General features: G+C 35.5%; 1 protein-coding gene across 2 annotated transcripts; it reads right to left on the bottom strand.

The window, feature by feature from the left end:
• Positions 1 to 887: 887 nt before the first annotated feature.
• Positions 888 to 6,603, bottom strand: LOC124410664. 2 transcript variants are annotated; one of them, XM_046889224.1, is made up of 3 exons: positions 5,608 to 6,603; positions 4,686 to 4,922; positions 888 to 1,160 (listed from the first exon to the last, which is right to left on the bottom strand). In XM_046889224.1, exons 1-3 carry the CDS (start codon positions 6,195 to 6,197, stop codon positions 965 to 967), a joined length of 1,023 nt encoding a protein of 340 aa, XP_046745180.1. In that variant the 5' UTR covers positions 6,198 to 6,603; the 3' UTR covers positions 888 to 964. The 2 variants fall into 2 exon arrangements, with proteins under 2 accessions (XP_046745180.1, XP_046745170.1); XM_046889214.1 differs by having other exon boundaries at positions 4,641 to 4,922; positions 5,608 to 6,601.
• Positions 6,604 to 18,773: the final 12,170 nt, after the last annotated feature.

The following is an 18,773-nucleotide window of genomic DNA, read 5'->3' as shown; positions in this document are numbered from 1 at the left end:
AATGTTTCAAACTGGTCAGTACCACGTGTTACTGGGAAACATTTACATTTTCCCACGTGACAGTATTCACTTCATCAAATCATTTGCCAAATTCTAACGTGTATTATGTCAAAAATTCAAGCAATGAAACAGGGGGTTAAGGCACCATGGATGATGTCATAGACCCCGAGTACAATTGGGTACGTCGGACGTGTTTCAACGCGTTCAATGTATTTCTGACGATGTTTAATCGAATCGTTTATGACAATTCCTTGGTTATGCAGCAAGATGATGATCGTAAGTTATTTTGTGAGTTACTTGACATTTTTTGCAGTTACATTCGTCACTCAATGATGCACAATTAATGCTTGCATCACTTCCTATACGAGAGGACTAATGTCAGCTAGAATTGATCGAATAATCATTTTCCAGAAATTTCATACCCAATCGTTTTGATAGCCTTGGATTGCCTGGTGTACTTGACCTTGAGTATTTAGTACGCATGTTACTTTCACCTCAGTAAATATACTTCCAAAGAACAATGAAGCCTAGACCCATTACTATATATAATTGTTAATAAATGAGTTTAACTTATTCGTTGAGAATTCATTTATTGCGAGCTGGGCTATACATGAAACTAGATGTTATGGGACAAACACCGAACTTAGAATTAGTCACAGTCACCGGATTAGGTGAGAGAGTAGATAAACAAGAGGGGTAGGGATCGCGACAAGCTGAGAGCAGAGATCAGTCTTGACCGGGAAAGCCGACAGATCGGTTCTGATCTCGTTTATGGATCATAGTAAGCATGGACGACGTACAAAACAACGGGACGAACGAGGTCCTTCTGACTCTGACATATATTTACAATTTATAGTAAAAATTTATTCACATTAACAACAAATTTTTTTCGTTTATTTATTATTCATTCATCTTTTGTACGTGTAGTATAAGTTTCGTAAACACTGTTGGATCGAGTATGCACTCAGTATGATCTTCTGTATCCGTAATGGGCGTCCAATGGTTGGTGGTAAGCTTTCCGGTATCCTCGCGAATGACCACTTCCGTAACTACCCCCACGGTAGCCACCACCACCTCTAATGTAAGGATCGTCATACGTGCGACTCGGTCCAGGATAGTAATATTCCGTTTCATGATAGTCTCTCCGATTTGGAAAATATCTGCGGATGATAATGCCCAAATTTTATTTCCATGGTTTAACTTTACTCAATTTTAAAGTCCTGGTGAAGTTTTACTACTTTGCGTATTTCTCTCTGTATTCATCCGAAAAATATCTTAATGGCGAAATTGTGAATCGAGATTATATGCAGAGGAAAAGGAATTCTTGAAGAAACAAAATAGATGTTTTTTTTTTTTTTTTTTTTTTTTTTGAGTCCATTCACTTCAATCTAGTATTCCTTATTTGTTTCAAATACGACGAATTTAATTCGACAATTTCGATTTAGTTCGTTTGTCAAAATGATTTAGTCAAGCGAATTCCTTGATTCGACAAAAGCATTTCTCGATCCCAACGACCGAGTGAAACTTTTGATATGTTTCTGAAATTAAATCAACTTAATATCATCTCATTCGAAGTTTATACATTGTTCTTCCAAGTCGGATGTTCGTTGACAAAAACAATTAGGTACTTCATATAAAATGAGTTGTACATACATGAATAAAACTAACAAAAATTTTACAACGATTGAATGCTATCAATTGCATCATTTTCTTTACAAGGTGAAAGATACACCACGTGCTTCGAAACAAGTAGAGAATATATTCGTCGTACATTGGTCATACAAAATACAAAATACATTGGTCAGTAAAGCTGTTCCAACCGTTAGAAGCGCATTAATATCAAATTTCGAGTTATCGAAATTGATCTTGACTTCAAATAAACGAAAACTATTGAGACATGTTCCATGTATGCTTCTACGTTTACAACAATAAGATTGCGGTTGGTTTTATCTATTAAATATTGCGTGATTCTCGCGAAATATTGAGTCAACAGAAGTATTAATGGTACGCTTGAATAACTCTGACGTGTTCAGTCAACGCAAAAGATTTTGTAACAAAAAATATCAGTACATGCTTCAAGCTTTAAAATTCTTGACCCAACAAATTGTGAATGAAAACAAGCTCAATTTGTTATAATAGAAAAATTTCCTATTGCTGAAAAAAAAAATGGTGACGGTGCGTTCAATCAAATTTTTAGTCATTCCAATCACACATTCTCTTGATATAAAATTCACAATATTGCAAGGAACTCATGCCGTGTTATCGTGAATAAATTGGTAGTCAGCATCGCCATTCAAAGGCTTGATTCAGTTCTATATTAATCAAGTTGTCACAAGTATTTCGTTGAATTAAGCAAGTATTGTGTTCTCCGCATTTGACTATAAGATTTAGTCGAATCAAACGAATATCACTTAAATCATACCATCTTTTCTCTCCGTGTAATGAGTAAGAAAATTTTAGGTACGATATATTCAGAAAATTGCTGTCAATTTCTAAATTTTCGTATTAGGGTATGAATTTTTCCGAAAATCTCTGATTTCTCTGTGTTTCTCAATGTCATTCTGTATTTAATTTCATACATTTCTGCTTTCGTAATATGCCGCGAGCTTTCAAGTTCTTGTGCAAGATTTCTTCATGCACATGAATAGAATTCAAGGTATTCGGTTTCTACGTCTAACGGTGGAGCCTATTGAAGATTAATTGGTTCAGAACCCGTGTTCTGAATCAAGTGAACCGTGGTTGTTCAAATAAATTGAGTTATTTCATTTTGGTAATTTTATTTCATCAGTGTATTACATGTAATAAGTGTAAAAGAAAAACAATTTTTATACGGTTAAATTTAAATTTGATTCAGTAAATTGAGCCACAATATGAATGCGGAACGTGCCGATGCAACGTCCAATTCTTTTTCTAAGGAAATTTAAAACAATTCATAACAGTTAGTAATTATTTAGAGGTAGTGAAACGAGAGTCTGAGAAGAATTCAGAGCTTTTCAGATGGAATAAAATCAAAGTTCAAAAACCGAATAGCACAGCTTCTTATTAAAAATGTTCAAAAAAATTATTTCCTTTGCGTGAACACCTATACAATGATAATTTTCAGAACAGTAATTACAGGTTTCATAAAAAGATGAATCATTATCAGAAATGTAGGGTGAATCTAAGTGTTTTCGAGAAGAATATTCATTGCGATTTACAACCGATAGTCGGAAAAAATATGTTGGATTCAAAATATTAAAAAAATTAATGGGTTCTACGGACAAATGTTAACAAAATTATACAGAAAAATCCATGGAAATATATTTTTAAAAACTTGTCACTAGGGTGATAATATGCATAGATTTGTAACTGATGTGAACATGTAGGTTGAGGTTTGACTCAGTATTTCTTTTCGTAACTATTTAATGCTGAAAATGACTGAAAACTTTTAAATAATACAGTGCGAGAAATCGTCCAGAGTCGCCAGGTACGTCGGTTCGTAACGTAATGGAGCTGGATTTGACGCTATACGCTCTCGTAACAATTTCCGCTACGTCTTTTTACCGAAGTTCCTGTCTTGACGTGTCACCTTTGATCACGCTATTGCGTTACGCGCACATGCCCGCTATTTGAAATTACACATACTTTATGTGAAACAAAAAATTTCGAAAAAAGTAACCTAGTTTAAGTTTGCATTCCAAGAAGCTATAGTTAATTAAGCCAACCGGTATTGTAACGAGTTAATTTGATTGTAGATAGGTACGAAATTACAGATTCAGTTATCGTGTGATTATTTCGTGACAGACTTAATGCTTGAAAATAATTTGGAAAGAAAACTATTGAAATAAGTTGCGATTCAGATGAGTTTCTTTAGTCACAATAACTATCACGAAGTTATCAATATAATCAGTAATTAACGGTAGCTACAAAACTGATCAAATCACTTTTTTTAAGAACTGAATCGGTTGATACAAATCGATAATTTTTCTGATCTACTTTACCACCGTTGATAACTTCTAGAAATAGAAACATTCATCGTTTGAACAGAGTAAACTTTGATAGAAATAAATAATTACAACCTGACCGATATCATATTTGTGCTATTTGTCAACGACAACTCTGACTAGTTCCTCTGAAAGACTCATTCTAAAATTCATCAAGTTTTCCGTGACCAGAAATGGGCATTTCAAAATTTCATACGCGACCAAGTAATTTATCTCTCAGCATGTTTGAAAGATATGAATAGAGAGAGAGAGAGAAAATAAAGTCTACGCTAATTCCTCAACGGTACACTACAAGCAGAACTAATGCTCAGTCCAGAGAGCATGACAAGCTCAGAATTTCTGGGCAACTCACGATCACGGTCCAAAGAATCGCAGGGTGATTGACCGCTGACCGTAGCTAATTTTTTTTCTTCGATCTTTTAAATAAACAGACACTGGGTTAAGTGTAATTTGCTTTGCTTCGCTAATTTGGGTAACGCAGGTAGCATATGTGACATTTTTTTTTTGAAAGAAGCGTCACACACGTAACTAAAGTACACGACGGCCATGTTATATCAGCTAGACACAATCGTAGGAATAATTATCATCTCAGCTGTGTAATTGGCGTCATATTGTCTAGTGGTGCGATGTCGCAAAACACAACGTCTCAACAATTACCCAAATCTTCTTCCATCCCTGTAGGACTCCTCGGAGGAAATATACCTGGGTGGTGGAGCGTCCAGGTAATCCTTGGAGTAGAGTGGTCCAGAGACTAAAGGTGCTTGTGGGTAATGAGCGTGACTGTGGTAAGGTTGCTGGTAGGGCTGATCTCTGCGGTAATAAACTTCGTTTCCATTCCTGTCGTAGTATCTGCCAGAACCATCTTGAAGGTAGTTTCTTCTGTCGTCATGATATCGATTGTCGTCGTAACCTCCGGAATGGCCTTGCCGGTTATCGTATCTACGCAAAATTTTAAACGGTTCCAAAAATTAATACCTGTAATGAATTTCCCAGGAGATGGGAGCAGAAGTTCTCCGTCCTTCGACGTGACGTTAATAGACTCAAAGTGGTCTGCTAAACTATAAATTTTCACAAACACTTCATTCTTAAAATCTTCCTGATGTCATAAATGTATTTTCTGTGCGTAATACGTATCACTGATAGAATTTTGGAAAGGATGCGGGGGGGGGGAGGGGGGGGGGAGTTAATAAAAGCGTAAGAATTGCCATTTGTCGGATAATCCGTGAATTTAGTATTAAAATGAACATTTTGATTTGAAGGCTATTTGGATGTTATAAGTCTTTGGTTCATCGATCAGTTTTTGGTGTATCGAAAGGTTGTTGATAAACTTTGTATACTGAAAGTGGACACTTGATAAGAATTTCGCTTGAAAAATTTCGAAAGCGCAAAATTAGAAGTCCTACTATAAACCAATTTTCGGATACGTATTTAAAACTCATATATTTGTGCGTGTCTGACATAAATAAATAATTAAAGTACGGTTTTAATTTCAGGGAAAAAATTGAACGAAACTTTAGTTACATCGAAGAGTGCAAATGTCAGTGAAATTCAGCGGTATTTTCCCGCAATTGGATTTTCTCGCAACACCAGGTACTATCAAAAATAATGGAAAAGGACGACTCACCTCGCACTGTTATCGTACAATCCTTGATGCCCGTTGTTCCTCCCGTTGAAGGCTCCTTCGTACCTTCCGTCTCTGTAACCGTCGTCAGCCTTCTGCCCGTAATAACCGGCGCGATTGTCGTATCCTCTGTGGCCGCGTTCGTCGTCGCTGTCCTCGTAGAAGCTGGCCTTGTTCCCCGACTCGTCCTTGTGGTAGTTGTTGGTGAAGCCACTCTTGTGATAACCCTTTTTGTACTCCCCGCTTCCGTGCTGTTTGAACTCGTTGTTCCCCTGATTGGCCGACTGACTCTGTCCCGAGCTGTGCTTACCGACGTCGTATCCTTTCTGGTTACTGTCCCGATCATCGTAGTGACCACGGTCTTCGTTTAGGCCATGGACACCCTTCTCGCCTTTGTCGAATCCTTTACTCTCGGAATTACTGGTCCTCCCGTCACCCAGAGCGACGTATTCCGAGCCGCTCTTCCGCTGCGTTATGTCGCTCAGGGAGAGTGCGGATTCCGCTGCACCTCCGTGACTCGGAGGAGCGAAAGAGCAAGCCGCGGAATTGACTGCCAGGAGGACGAGGAGTCCTTTCGCTAAGCTCCGCGGCATCTTCGCCGATCCGTTCTGTCTCGCCACCGTCACCTGCTTGCGACCACCAGTCGAAGGTCCTTGTTTAAGTAGTCCTTATACCTAGGTGGTGGGGTCTCGAGAGCTTCTTCGAGGAGCGACTATCGGGCGAGGGCACAACGCTATTCGGAAATCAACTACCGTTTGGAGACTCGTGCGGTGTCTCTTATAGGCGGTTCGCGTCCTTGTTAAGACGACAGAACGAAACGCATCCTGGAAGGAAACTGGAAATCGATGGCCAATCAGCACTCGGGACCTTCGAGAACCGATGAACTGTAACTGACGCGGATCTTGAAACGTTTTTCACCCACTTGTCCGGATTTTTCAACACACACGCGGTGCCATCATTTCATCCGCAATTCTTATTATACGCGGTTAATTATTTCCTCTACGTGAACGGAATCCTGGTGGTACATAGAGGACGGAGCAACACACACACGCCGTCACCGTCATTCGGCGAACAGATTAGGCGTGCTTGATTTCACGCTAGAATCAACTGCGGGAGAAAAAAGCGCGTGGAGTCGCGTTGTCTATACGGATAATATACCTTGTTCCACATCAGATTATCTGTGAATTGAGAAACGATTCACGTGAGTGAATCGAGACTCGGTGTCAGTTCTTTATATATACTTGATCGGGTGCCTGGCTTCGATTGGGGATTCTCGAAACTATTTATAAAACTTTGTATCTGACATTTAATTAGTCGCGCTGAGTTTTGGATTAAGCATTAATTTTCATGGTCATTAGGCAACTCTTGATAGATTTAGCTTTCGATCTATATACAGACATTTCTATTAAATTTTACTCATTTTCTTTTAAGAAAAGTCGCGATTGAAATTCTAACCTCGTTACATATATATCGATGTTACAAAGTTGCAGATTTTTTTACGATAGATACGAAATCGAGTACGCAGTAATTTTCGGTAACGAGAATAATTTCTAATCAATTCTCCGTCATATTCGAAATCGTCATATTTGAACGAAACAAGTTTTCGCAAAACTCTTCTGTACAGTTATTTTCAAATATACCGTGGGGAACGGCGAAAACTAGTCAAGATCGGAATCACTTTTTGCCGGAGAAGATAAATTTGTTTAATACAATGATAGGTTATGTATTAAACGCAAGTGAAAAATTAATAGAAAATTATTTTTGATACGAGACATTATTTCGTAGCTAAAATCATATGAAAAAGAATAATTTTGTTTGCGAGTACTCTTAAATACTCTAAATTATTTTGCATTTGTTGCTGATGCAACGACACAATTTTGCCATATTTTATAACAAACGTCTCAATTTTTCTGAAGTCTGTGTTTATAATGTAGGTCCCTAAAACTTACCTCATTTTTCTTTGCAAAAGTTGCATTGAGGTCACTAAGTACCCAGGTATCAAGGCGTATGAAGATGCAACTCCCAGCCATATCAGAACGATGGTTATAAATTTATAAAAATAATTTGATCGCTTTCGGACGGTGGGTATTCACTGTAAAGTGCGAACTATCTTCAGATATTATAATTTTTAGCAATTGAAGTACACGAGTCAGTCTAGTCTATTTATTTACGGATCGTCTACTTATAATTTGTCTATTGATATTGAAATAATTAATTGATATATCTTCCAATACAGCGTACTTCTAACATAGCGTAAATTAATTATTGCTTGATATTTAATTATTTGATAAATGCTTCCGAAATGAATTTGACATTCTCAATTGAAGATTTCATAAGTTTAAATAGACACTGTATTTAATATCAGAAATAATTGACTTCAAAGAATCCTTGCGGGATAACATCCATTATTAACATGTTTGGTGGTGCCCTTGCAGGTGAGGCCTTGTTAAATTCTATTTGGAATTTGGCTCTTAGTATTGTTTTTTTTTTTTTCTTATAAATAAATCCATGATTTTTCGTCGAACGAAAGCCTAGTATTATTCGGAACCTTGAGAGATCTACCTGCTCAATATTTGTACCTATCATTATCCGCGATACCTTAGTATAACCCATTTTGACGCTACATCCCAATCCTCCTATGTGAAGGCCTTGAAGTCTTCGCGTCTTATAAAGAAGTTCTGCCTTAGTTATCAGTAACTTGCGCATTTGCCGCTAGGGGCGCCCAGGCGCATCTTGTTCCCGCGTTTGAAAGCGTGCCGCAGGTTAACATAATGCGACCGAGAGTACTAAGTACTAGTATCACTATTCGATTACTCACTAAATCTCGGCGTGGTTTGACGTGAGTACTACAATTGAATGCATTAAGCAATGTTTCAGTAGCACTAAAGTTTGAGTAATGTCATAAAAGAAAAGAACAATCAGTATTAGTATTTTTTTATTTCTATCCAAACAAGTATAAATATCCAACAGTTCAATAATGTAAGCACATGTAATATGTATTTCTAATACTAGCTATAATAATGACGCGAATATTCATCACGAGCTATGTACTGTGTTTATATACGTTTTACTATAAGCATAGTTTGTCTATAAAATCACTCTTCCAAATTAAGTCGCTCGTGAACTACCTAAGACTAATGCTGATCATTTTAAGATTCCAGTTTAGCTAAAAATGGAATTAGTCGTTCACGACAGAGATGTCGTGAACACCTATGTCGTGATTGTATTCGATCATAAATGAAATATCATTCTCATGACATGAAAAAAGGACGGACATTTTCAATAACTACTATTTTATAGTTTGGTACATGGCTGGAAAGTTATTCAAAATCATGCTGTGATGCAAATTATTATAGGTACTGTTCTCGGTATCTACATTCTACGATAAAGGATGCCGAGGTCCTGCGGAGGTTTCGAAGACGTTATACTTTGAACCTAACCGTGAAAGAAATGGAAATTGCCAAGTTTAGGCTTAAAATAGGATCTTTTTTCAATACCATATCGGATAACAGACGTCAGTTTGCTTCGGAAGAGATCCAGCGCTTCTGCAGAGTGAATGGAATAACACATAAAAAGACTGCACCATACTATCCGGCAACGAATGGTTTGGCTGAGATGGACGCGAGGTCATTTAAATAAGAAATTGATAAAGCGATGCAAGATAAAAGCCACAGCGGAGAAAATATCATCACTAATGGACAGATATTTATTTGCTTATCATAACGCACCGCATGAAAGCTGGGGGAGTCAGCGGCTAAAAGAATCATGGGGCGAAATATAATAACATGTTTAGGTAGAGAAGGCAAGAAACCGTTATATCAGATACTTTCATGGAAAAAGAAAAGCGGAATATTTTGAATACGTCGAAATCTACGCCTGGGACTACCAAAACACGATCAAACCAGACCAAATAATCAAGGTTAGACTTTTCTGCGAGAAAGATGTACAGCTACGTTACTCTGCGGAGAAGATAGAGGAGATTTTAGTGATAATTCAAAACTAGCTCATAAAAAAAAAGACCAAGTACTAGTTAGAAAGACTAGTATATAGAGTTGAAAGTCTGAATGCGGTATGTTAAATCCGTAAATAGATTAAACTTGTGATTCTTATTTCGGCGTAACTAAGCGGAAAGAAATGTGATATTCATTGACTAGTGCAGTAAAGTCATTTTCGGTTTCGGCTTTTACATTCGTATCGTGTCAGTAACTTGCTATATACTCAATGAATTTCAATTATATTACGACATCTTGGTGTTTTGGAACGATTTATCGCCTCCAGGATCATACAGATCTTAAGACAAGAGCTCGTTTCTACAAAGTTCATTGCTACAGAAAAATAATCGTATGTTTCCTGATTTTACTGATAAGAATGAATTTAAGATATAGTGTTAGTTTGTACAGAAAAATTATTGACTAAACTTCAGAACTTCTCGTCTGAAAATTCCATTTAAGTAATTTCTGGTACGGGTGGTACCTTTCAGGTTAGAATAAATTTGACAAATCTGAAATTACTGCAACGTACAATCTCCTGATAAAAACGCGGAGGTATTACCCTGAAAGCTAGAATTAGTTGGGCTTCTTGGACGATTCTCGGTATTATGAGTCTCTCAACGTTTACAGGGCCTTGAAATTTTTTTCAACTTTTTAATTTAAAGTTCTAGAACTTAATTGTCTACGTCATTGGGCTGGATGGTAAAAAAGATGACATCATCATTGTCTTCCGAGACGAAAAAAAATCGGCGTTTTAATTTTTCTACTTTTTAGGTTAATATTGTCAAATATGTCGCCCCAGATTATTTTTCATGAAAGATTTAATCAATAACACGAATAGAGACATTTTTATAGCGTGCATTGCCAGATACGAGGTGGTGAAAATTCATCAGATCTGTTCACATCAATTTATTTTGAGAAAAATGCCTACAGCGTCTAGTAGATGAAACGTGTCATCGTGAAATAAGCAATTTCATGCTTCTAAAATACTTCTAGTAATTCACTTTGGTGTAGTAATTTTTCAAACAAATTTGGAGCACATTATTATCTGACATTTTTTTTCTTCAAGGTATAGCTCGCAAAACATGTAACACCGTGAAATTGGATATATTTATCTAAACTAATCTTACATTGAACGATTTCCATAAAAACGATGCCCTGTCTATTAGTTAGATAGACATGTTCGATTATGTTCTAATTATGGATACACTCTGTTGTAATAACAAGTAATAACTGATTGTAAGAACTTCAATATTTTATTTAGGCATGGCGCAGCCTCAAGCACTTGCCTTGGGCGCTAAAGTTGATCGTTACGACTCTGGGTAGTTGGAATGGCTGAGCAAGGCGGCACTACGTGTAGTCATCATGAACGAGATTCTAGGACAATGACGATCGAACTTCACTTGAAGGTAAGTTTGTTTTATCAACAAATATGCACGACCGGTGAATGCGGGATGTAAACTTTACGGTGATTCGCTAACGGATACCTTGATTGTTGTTCCATTTATATCTCGCAGTGCTACCACTTTAACGCAAGATACACTTCGTCTTCATGAGTATGGATTATATCCAATAATGAAGAATATGTGTCTTGACTTCCAATAATAATGAATTAAATGAATTAATACATGTGTGTGTGTGTGTGTGTGTGTGTGTGTGTGTGACCACAACAGTGGATTTGTAACAACTAAACTGGTTATTGGTAAACTTGTCTAGAATTCACGTATTTTGATAAATGTTTGATAAATTTCACGTAGTTTGATAAATGAAAACAACTAGTTCATGACCTACGTGATTTACATATAACAATCGATAAACTATTAATGTGTTTAGTGAAGATGTGTTTCGTTAAAAATTAAATTTTCAATGCGCAACCAGTAATCAAAGAGGGGGTGATATAGCATACGTATAACTATTATCATCAGAGCATAAACATTTGTCTGACAATTAATTGAGTTCTCCCATAATTACATGGAACTTGTTTTCGAAAGTGGTATCAACTCCATGTCAAACCGAAATGAAGTCGTATCACTTTCTCAATTTACGGCCTATGAATATTTTATTATTTATTTTCCCATTTGGTACAGCAATGTTCAATAAATGCTGGGATTCTAGATTTGAGAATACACTGAGAGTGATAAATTGTGCCGCATAACACGCTGAATGAGAAAACATATTAAAAATAAATTGTGAACTTGAATTTAAGTGAATTGCCCGCAGGCCCCTCGTCCTGGTCACAAGTAAACACATGTATGTGACACCCCCTCCCTTGTTTTTGTGACGTCACTCATTTGGCAATTTTTAATTCAGACCTTGATTGAAACAGCAATCCTAATGTTATGATTATTTTTTAATAACAATTTTTACGTTCTCAGACAGTAAGATGGGTACCCAAAACCAGAAGAAAAGACCAGTTTCAGGCTGGCCATGTGCCAGTCCTCGAACTTCACGTTTTCACACTGTAAAAAGAATAATATCCAAGTAGAATTTCGAACAACAAATTCGGATTTCTGGTTATCGATTTAAAAGTCCTCAGATCTCATATTACACGAAGATATGACGATTTCTTTTATTCTAAACTACTATAAGGGATCCACCATTACAAATTTTGGAAGTCTGAGCTTGTATTCATTATCAGTAACCCAAAAAACCTTCACTTACAAATTTCTACTAAAATCGGAATATTTTTTAGATTTTTTTCCATCGTATTGGATCGCCCCTGTGGATTTCGCAATCTGACTTCAGATTCGTCATTAGCAACCCAAAAACCTTGCAGTACCAATTTTCATTCAAATCTGTGCTTCCTTTTTTAAAATATCATTTTTAGGTGACTTTTGGGAATTTTTTTATTTAAATAATTGAAAAACAAAGACACGGACGTTAATGCAATAATGGTCAGAGGTGATTCTCCAGACTTTCAAACGTCGAAATCTGGTCAAAAACTTTTATCTTCGGGTTGATTACTTTTAACTTTTTTCCTCCTCTGTGAACACAGAAACGGGGAAAAAAAATAATCATTTTGTGCTCATGGACTTTGAAACCATTTCCTTGCATTATTTATTACTGATACAGCACCCACTTAGCTATCTCTTTGGATAACGATGGGAAAATTGGAAGTGTCAACATCTTCCACGTCCAACCATGGAGCTTGGTCTTCATTGTTTATAAAACAATGTCTTGTACAATTTATATATTTTAAATAACAAATTAATAATAGAACTAAAGAAAAACGTCGAAAGTAAAAATCGAATTAAAACGTTATTGGTCTTTCGGTGTATGCATACTAAAGGCAGCTGTCAAGTCAGCGTGCGAATGTTATGAATCCAAGCCACGTGTGCCGAAATGTGTAAATACAAACAAATTTAAATTTCAAAATGTATTAACTCATCTCTAATAAATCATTTCACCCGTGGTCATTCAGTTGTATAAATATTTCAGATTTGATGTGACGTCACGAAGCATGTCCCCCCACCCTTGTCACTTCCTCTCACCCCCTTTGCGTAAGACGTAATTAATGTATGACTTGTAATGGACCTAAAAAATTTATCAAACACGCAGTTTTTAATCATTGACACTAGTGCACTATTCACGGCCAATAACTGCCACTATCAAATAAACAATTAAAATTAAACGTTTGACGAAAAACGATAATTGGATTGTTCGATCAAGCCATGTGGAGTGTTAATTAGTTATCGGTGAAGAATCAATGGAAACTAATGACTTAACGAGAACTTACTTTCTATCTATTCAAATAATGAAAAGTAAAAATTATTAAATTCAATTTATAACTCTAGCAATGAATATTTCGTAAATATACATTTTAAATAGAAATTCGATTTTGACCAACAGCCTCGTATCCCGCTCTCTTTTCAAGGTGATTAACTTTTGTAAATAACGAATTATTTTTATTAAATACAATCAGATTTATACTATTATATACATAATTCTACGACGGTATCATATCTATTCGGTAAAGTAATCACGTGGAATTATAGTTAGAAATAGTTATAGAGTTAAAAAATAATAATAATAATATTTATACAGAAAAATAAAACTTGTATTACTAGTGAAAATTTCAATGCGATGTATTAAACTATGCTAAGGAATGCTGTGTTTGGAATTTCGGAGTTGAATCGGTTGCGGCAGGCTTTCGCTTAGGGCGCGATTATATATGAAATTACTGGATACTTGCTTTCTCAGTCTCAGTGTTTCTTAGAGCGTCGATCGGGTAACGACACTTCCTCAGAAAATCTAGCCGCTCTTATACTCCTGCGGAAAGTTTTCATGACTTTGGAAGTAGCACCGTTCTTGTGACAAGACGAGCTTTTCATTCAAAATTAAGGTAAACTTCTTCACTTTTCACTTGTCTGTTTTTTTTTTTCTTTTTTCATTTGTAAATGAGTTTTTTTTTTTTTTTTTTTGTTTTTTTTTGGGAGATATGCAAAATATATAATAAGTTCATTAATATAAATAAGAATTCATCAGGATGTTTGCGAGTGACACTGTTAAATTGAAATTATTTATTTTCTAATCTATTTTTCAAAAAAAAAAAAGTCGCAATTTAAATACTAGGTGAATTATTCATCGATAAACTGATTGAAAAAAAAATCCAGGCCAAAGTAAGCATCGGTTTTTGAAAAAAAAAATATATTTTTTTTTCGCCAACGCTTAGACTGTATTTACTTACGATTATCACATTACTTCAAAGAAATTAATTGATTGTGTCGACACACTTTCAATTGTGTTAAAATTCCGTGTCGTTAGCATTCTGTGTTTCACTTATTTATTTCTGCTAAATAATTTTAAAAAGTCCTAATAAGAGAGCATCCGTTGTTCCTAAACTCTCTTAACAACAATCGACATGTATTTTATCAAGTTAATATAATACCACCTGAGTGATTGTTAAAAATGCATTGCTTTGTTAATGGATTATAAATTCAATTACCTTTTGATTTATCAATGATGAATACATTCTTTCATAGCTATTCATTTTTTGACAATTAACAATGGCACGTCGCTGTATTATTCATTACATTTCTAACAAGTAAGGTATCTCTCCCGTTATGCATTAATTTAATAATTAATGTATTGATAAATTATGGTACTGTTTAAATAATTGATGAATTATAATTATCGATATAACGGTTAATATGAAAATTGGTTAACTCCGAATATTCAGTATCATTTATTCGTGATATTGTCAGTCAATCATCTGACCTTCACACTTGCATGAGCATTTTTTTTCTCTTTTTTATTTAAATAACCACAATTTCGGTTGCTGTTATATTTGACTTCAGCTGTTCGTATACTGGAAAACGGTTATCAGTAAAGCAATTCTGCAGTTATGATTATTGTAATTAGAATCCACGAATACATTGTGGTAATAATGATGCAACAATGATGGCCCATTACTTTAGTCGTGATTATTGCAATTCGAATCCATTTCTTATCACATTAGTAATGTTTGATGCAATTCGAATTCATTATCTATTACTTTGGTGATTACCAATTTTGTTATCATCCATTTTTAATTATTCACGTTATTACAAATCCTAGTTTTGATGCATTATATATTATTTTTGAAATTTATGATGTTTTCATGAAAATTACATCACTCTCTAGTCTTGCCACGCTGCTCGTGAGCACTTGAAAAACTTTAGCGAGAAGTTTTATGGTTTCAAGAGTTATTCGAAAGGTTTTTCAAACAATCAATTCTGAATTTGAAGTAAAAAACTGAAAAATTCGAAACGGTGAATCAATATACCAAATACAGTGTTTCATTCTGAAAACAAGCTATCCTTCGACCTTGCCCTGATGGCAAATCTAAAGTAAAAATTCAGTGATTCGAATTGGTGTATATTTAATGGCGAAGAAAAAAATATATATCCAAAAGTTTTTCTGGCCGCTGATTTTGATCCTGTAAACAAAATGTTTCAATTCGAACCAGTCGCTCCATAACTGGTGTCAGTGAAGTTTATCGGCCGCTAATTTTGCATCAGAAGATAAAAGTCCAGAGTTCAAAATGGCAAGGAAAAAGTTTCAAACTACGTTTCACTTGAAACAAATACAATTGTATGCAAATTTATATCCAGGGGACTTTAAAAGTCTAATTCGCAGTAAGGATTCGTCATTTTGAATTGGGTATAAACTTCGCTTAGCGTAGATTGATTGATTCGTCTGAGAATTGGTGTTGTATGGTTTTTGGTGTCACAGATCTCGATCTTAAAGTCAAATTTCCACAGTTACGATTGTCGGATGATTGGCTCGTAAGAACTGTTAGGGCAACATAAATGTTTTTTTTTTTTTTTTTGGCCGAGATAGAACCATAAAGAAGATATCAAAAACAGCATGGTTATACCTTCACTTCATGACGTCGCAAAACCATTATTCGTCAGAATATCCAAGATTAGATACATCGAAATTTTTTATCAAATGTTAGGTGAAAATATGCACGGTGAAAAATGAACATTTGATTAGATAATCCCAGTCTGTGAATCATTTGTTGTTTTTTAACTTGTTTGCGATGAAAACTAGATAGAAAGTTATTTACGCCAAACCAGTCTTTGTTTTTAAACATTATAGTAAACAAGTACACAATTACTTCAACAGCGATTAAAGCATTTTTAATTCAAAATTGCCGTTAATTATTTTCTCATATTCAAAGCTAATTAAGATTTACAAATTCTATGAATAAGATCCGAATATTTTATACGACACATTTGTTCGCGGGTGTTAGTTTATTTTTTTAATTGAAAATACGGAATCAAAAATATGATTAATTGAAGCTTTCGATTTTTCGGAATAACGCTAACATTCTGAACTATTATTAGATGATGATTAATTATCCAAAATAAAGTTCAGTGCACCTGTAAAAAAATATTTATATCATCGATCGCATTCTAAAATCTATGAAATAACACTGTATTGGAGAAATAAGGTCATACGTACTGGAATTTCAACTCCTTTAGCAATGCATTCACTCGCAACTAGCAGCAAGCTGTTTTACCGTCCTTACATTATTTTGATTCATGCATATTATAGATAGGCTCTTGAACAACAGCTATTAAAGTTATCGCACTTTCTACAGAAATATGTTGTGTCCGGTGCTATCAGAGATAGTGCAAGCGAGGTTATTGCATCCATAAAAAAAACTGTTATCATCGAAAGCATTGAAGAATACACACACTTCTCTCCTGAAATCCAGACGGTCTGGAACACCGAAGCAGATAATAGTTTTACACCATTTACTCAGGAAAAAAGTACTACCGATGTAGACCTATTTATATGCCTAGAGTCTAGCGTTATTCCCGATTCAGCTAGAATTTTATTTCCATTCCAGATTTAATAATCCCTCCGAAAAAGATAAATTATTGACAAATTCATCACAAATTAAATTTTTTTAGTTAGAAGTTGGAACAATTTCCGTCGCAAGGTGTAAACAGGACTTAATATTTGAAAAAATACAATAATTGTTTTTTCTAATATCAGTTGACATTATTTGAAGATTCATAATTTCAAATTATGACTACAGAAACGACTCACTTTTAAAATGCGATATCGTACTGGGAGGATTCCTTGAGGGATAATTCCTTCAAGGAATAATTCCGGCTCACTCTTTATCAAATCTTTTTTCCCACGCACTTAAAACACTTGCACTCCATGGTAATGTTGTTCTCTTGTTACGTAAAAAAATGCATAACATAATTATCACACCTTAATTGTGGTTGAAATATAATCAGACATTAAAAAACGTAGGAACTGGATTCGCTCGCATAAAAACTAATCCAATTTTTCATAACTTATGTCAGTATATATAGTATGAATTCTATTTTTTATTTTCATTTTCAAAATTATATTGATGGCTGAGCAGAACAAAATCTCAACTCAGGATTTAGTTCGACCATCGTATCTTAGAATGTGATTAGAGACCATTACGTACTTCTTAAAAATTAGATTTTTATTTTGCAATTAAAAAGGGCTAAAAGCCTAATTACATCAGTATTTTGCAATCACGATGGAATAAAATACTAAGTTGTACATTTGTATATTGCTATTAGTAGGAAGTAAAATACAAATCAAATTTGCATTTTGAAATTTGGGTAGAACGGAATGCAAATCACCCTTGTAATAAGTGATTTATTTTGTTTCATCAAAGTTTATGCCAGTAATTGATATCTTCATTCGGGTGAATTATACAATACAATTTGGGCGCACTGTGCAAAAACGGGGTCTAGAGGGCGCGCGCGCAGCTCCCGGCTTCACGCGCGCGCGCGATTCACTTAGAATCGAGCGCTCGAGTAGGTAGGACGTACTGCTAAATCTCTCTATTCTGCCCGTGCGTGCGATTACCGCGTTCTTTCCGCACTAGGTCGGGTGTCGAGTTCTTTCCATCTCACGTAGTTTTAAGGATCGCATTTTTAGGGTTGGTTATGGGAACGGGGTCCACATTTTGGTGATCTGAGGTGCCTGTTCCTAGGAGGAGCGTCGACGCGGCGACACACTTGTCTCCCGATCACAACAGCGTTGGATCCCCGAGAAATCGGAACCGCTGTTTGCACGGCCGTGAGCCATTTTGGACGCTCCCCGTTACCTCACTTCCACGTAACAGTCGGAAGTCCGGCGTGTTGATGAGTTGTACATACTTGGCAGGGTAGATTAAGATTATTGAATGATCATTCAATTTAGATTAATTTGTTTAATAAGGAACGCGCCAGCCAATATATTATTTCGTAGCCCGCTGAACTGATTTTTGTTGAATAAATACAGGACTTGCTTCGGCTTTTCCCTCTAAACCGTGAGGGTTTTTGTGCCGAAGAAAGCGCTCTCTTATCTCTTGCGAAATTGTGGACTTTATTTATTCACTCATCCCATCCCGATTAGCTTTGGAATCGGACTTCATCCATGGTTAAGTTACAGATATGAATTGCAGACAAAAAAATTCATTTTATTTCATTCATTCATTTCAAAGTTATCAGATTTTTATTTTTAACTATTTCTTTTTACAAGTCGCGATTGTTTTCACGGGAATAGTTCAAAGAAAAAGTTGAAAACACAGCGTGGTACCAACCACTACCGACATGCATCTTTCATGAAGGGTTAACGGGCATAATTTAGAGCATCTATTGAAATAATTTTTGTTCTTAATTTATCGTTGGATTGAGTATCTTTATTAATGTTTTA

The sequence above is a fragment of the Diprion similis genome, chromosome 1, assembly GCF_021155765.1.
Source record: "Diprion similis isolate iyDipSimi1 chromosome 1, iyDipSimi1.1, whole genome shotgun sequence".
NCBI classification, from domain to species: Eukaryota; Metazoa; Arthropoda; class Insecta; order Hymenoptera; family Diprionidae; genus Diprion; species Diprion similis.
Note: the sequence above shows the minus strand (reverse complement) of the source record. Positions and strands in the feature narration are given on the sequence as shown.

Excerpts from the sequence above, each read along its gene's own strand:
- LOC124410664 (XM_046889214.1), bottom strand. The coding sequence starts at position 6,197 with ATGCCGCGGAGCTTAGCGAAAGGACTCCTCGTCCTCCTGGCAGTCAAT. Across the intron at positions 4,923-5,607 it reads TTGTACGATAACAGTGCGAG|ATACGATAACCGGCAAGGCC; the intron begins GTGAGTCGTCCT and ends AATTTTGCGTAG. Across the intron at positions 1,161-4,640 it reads AGGGATGGAAGAAGATTTGG|ATATTTTCCAAATCGGAGAG; the intron begins GTAATTGTTGAG and ends TATCATCCGCAG.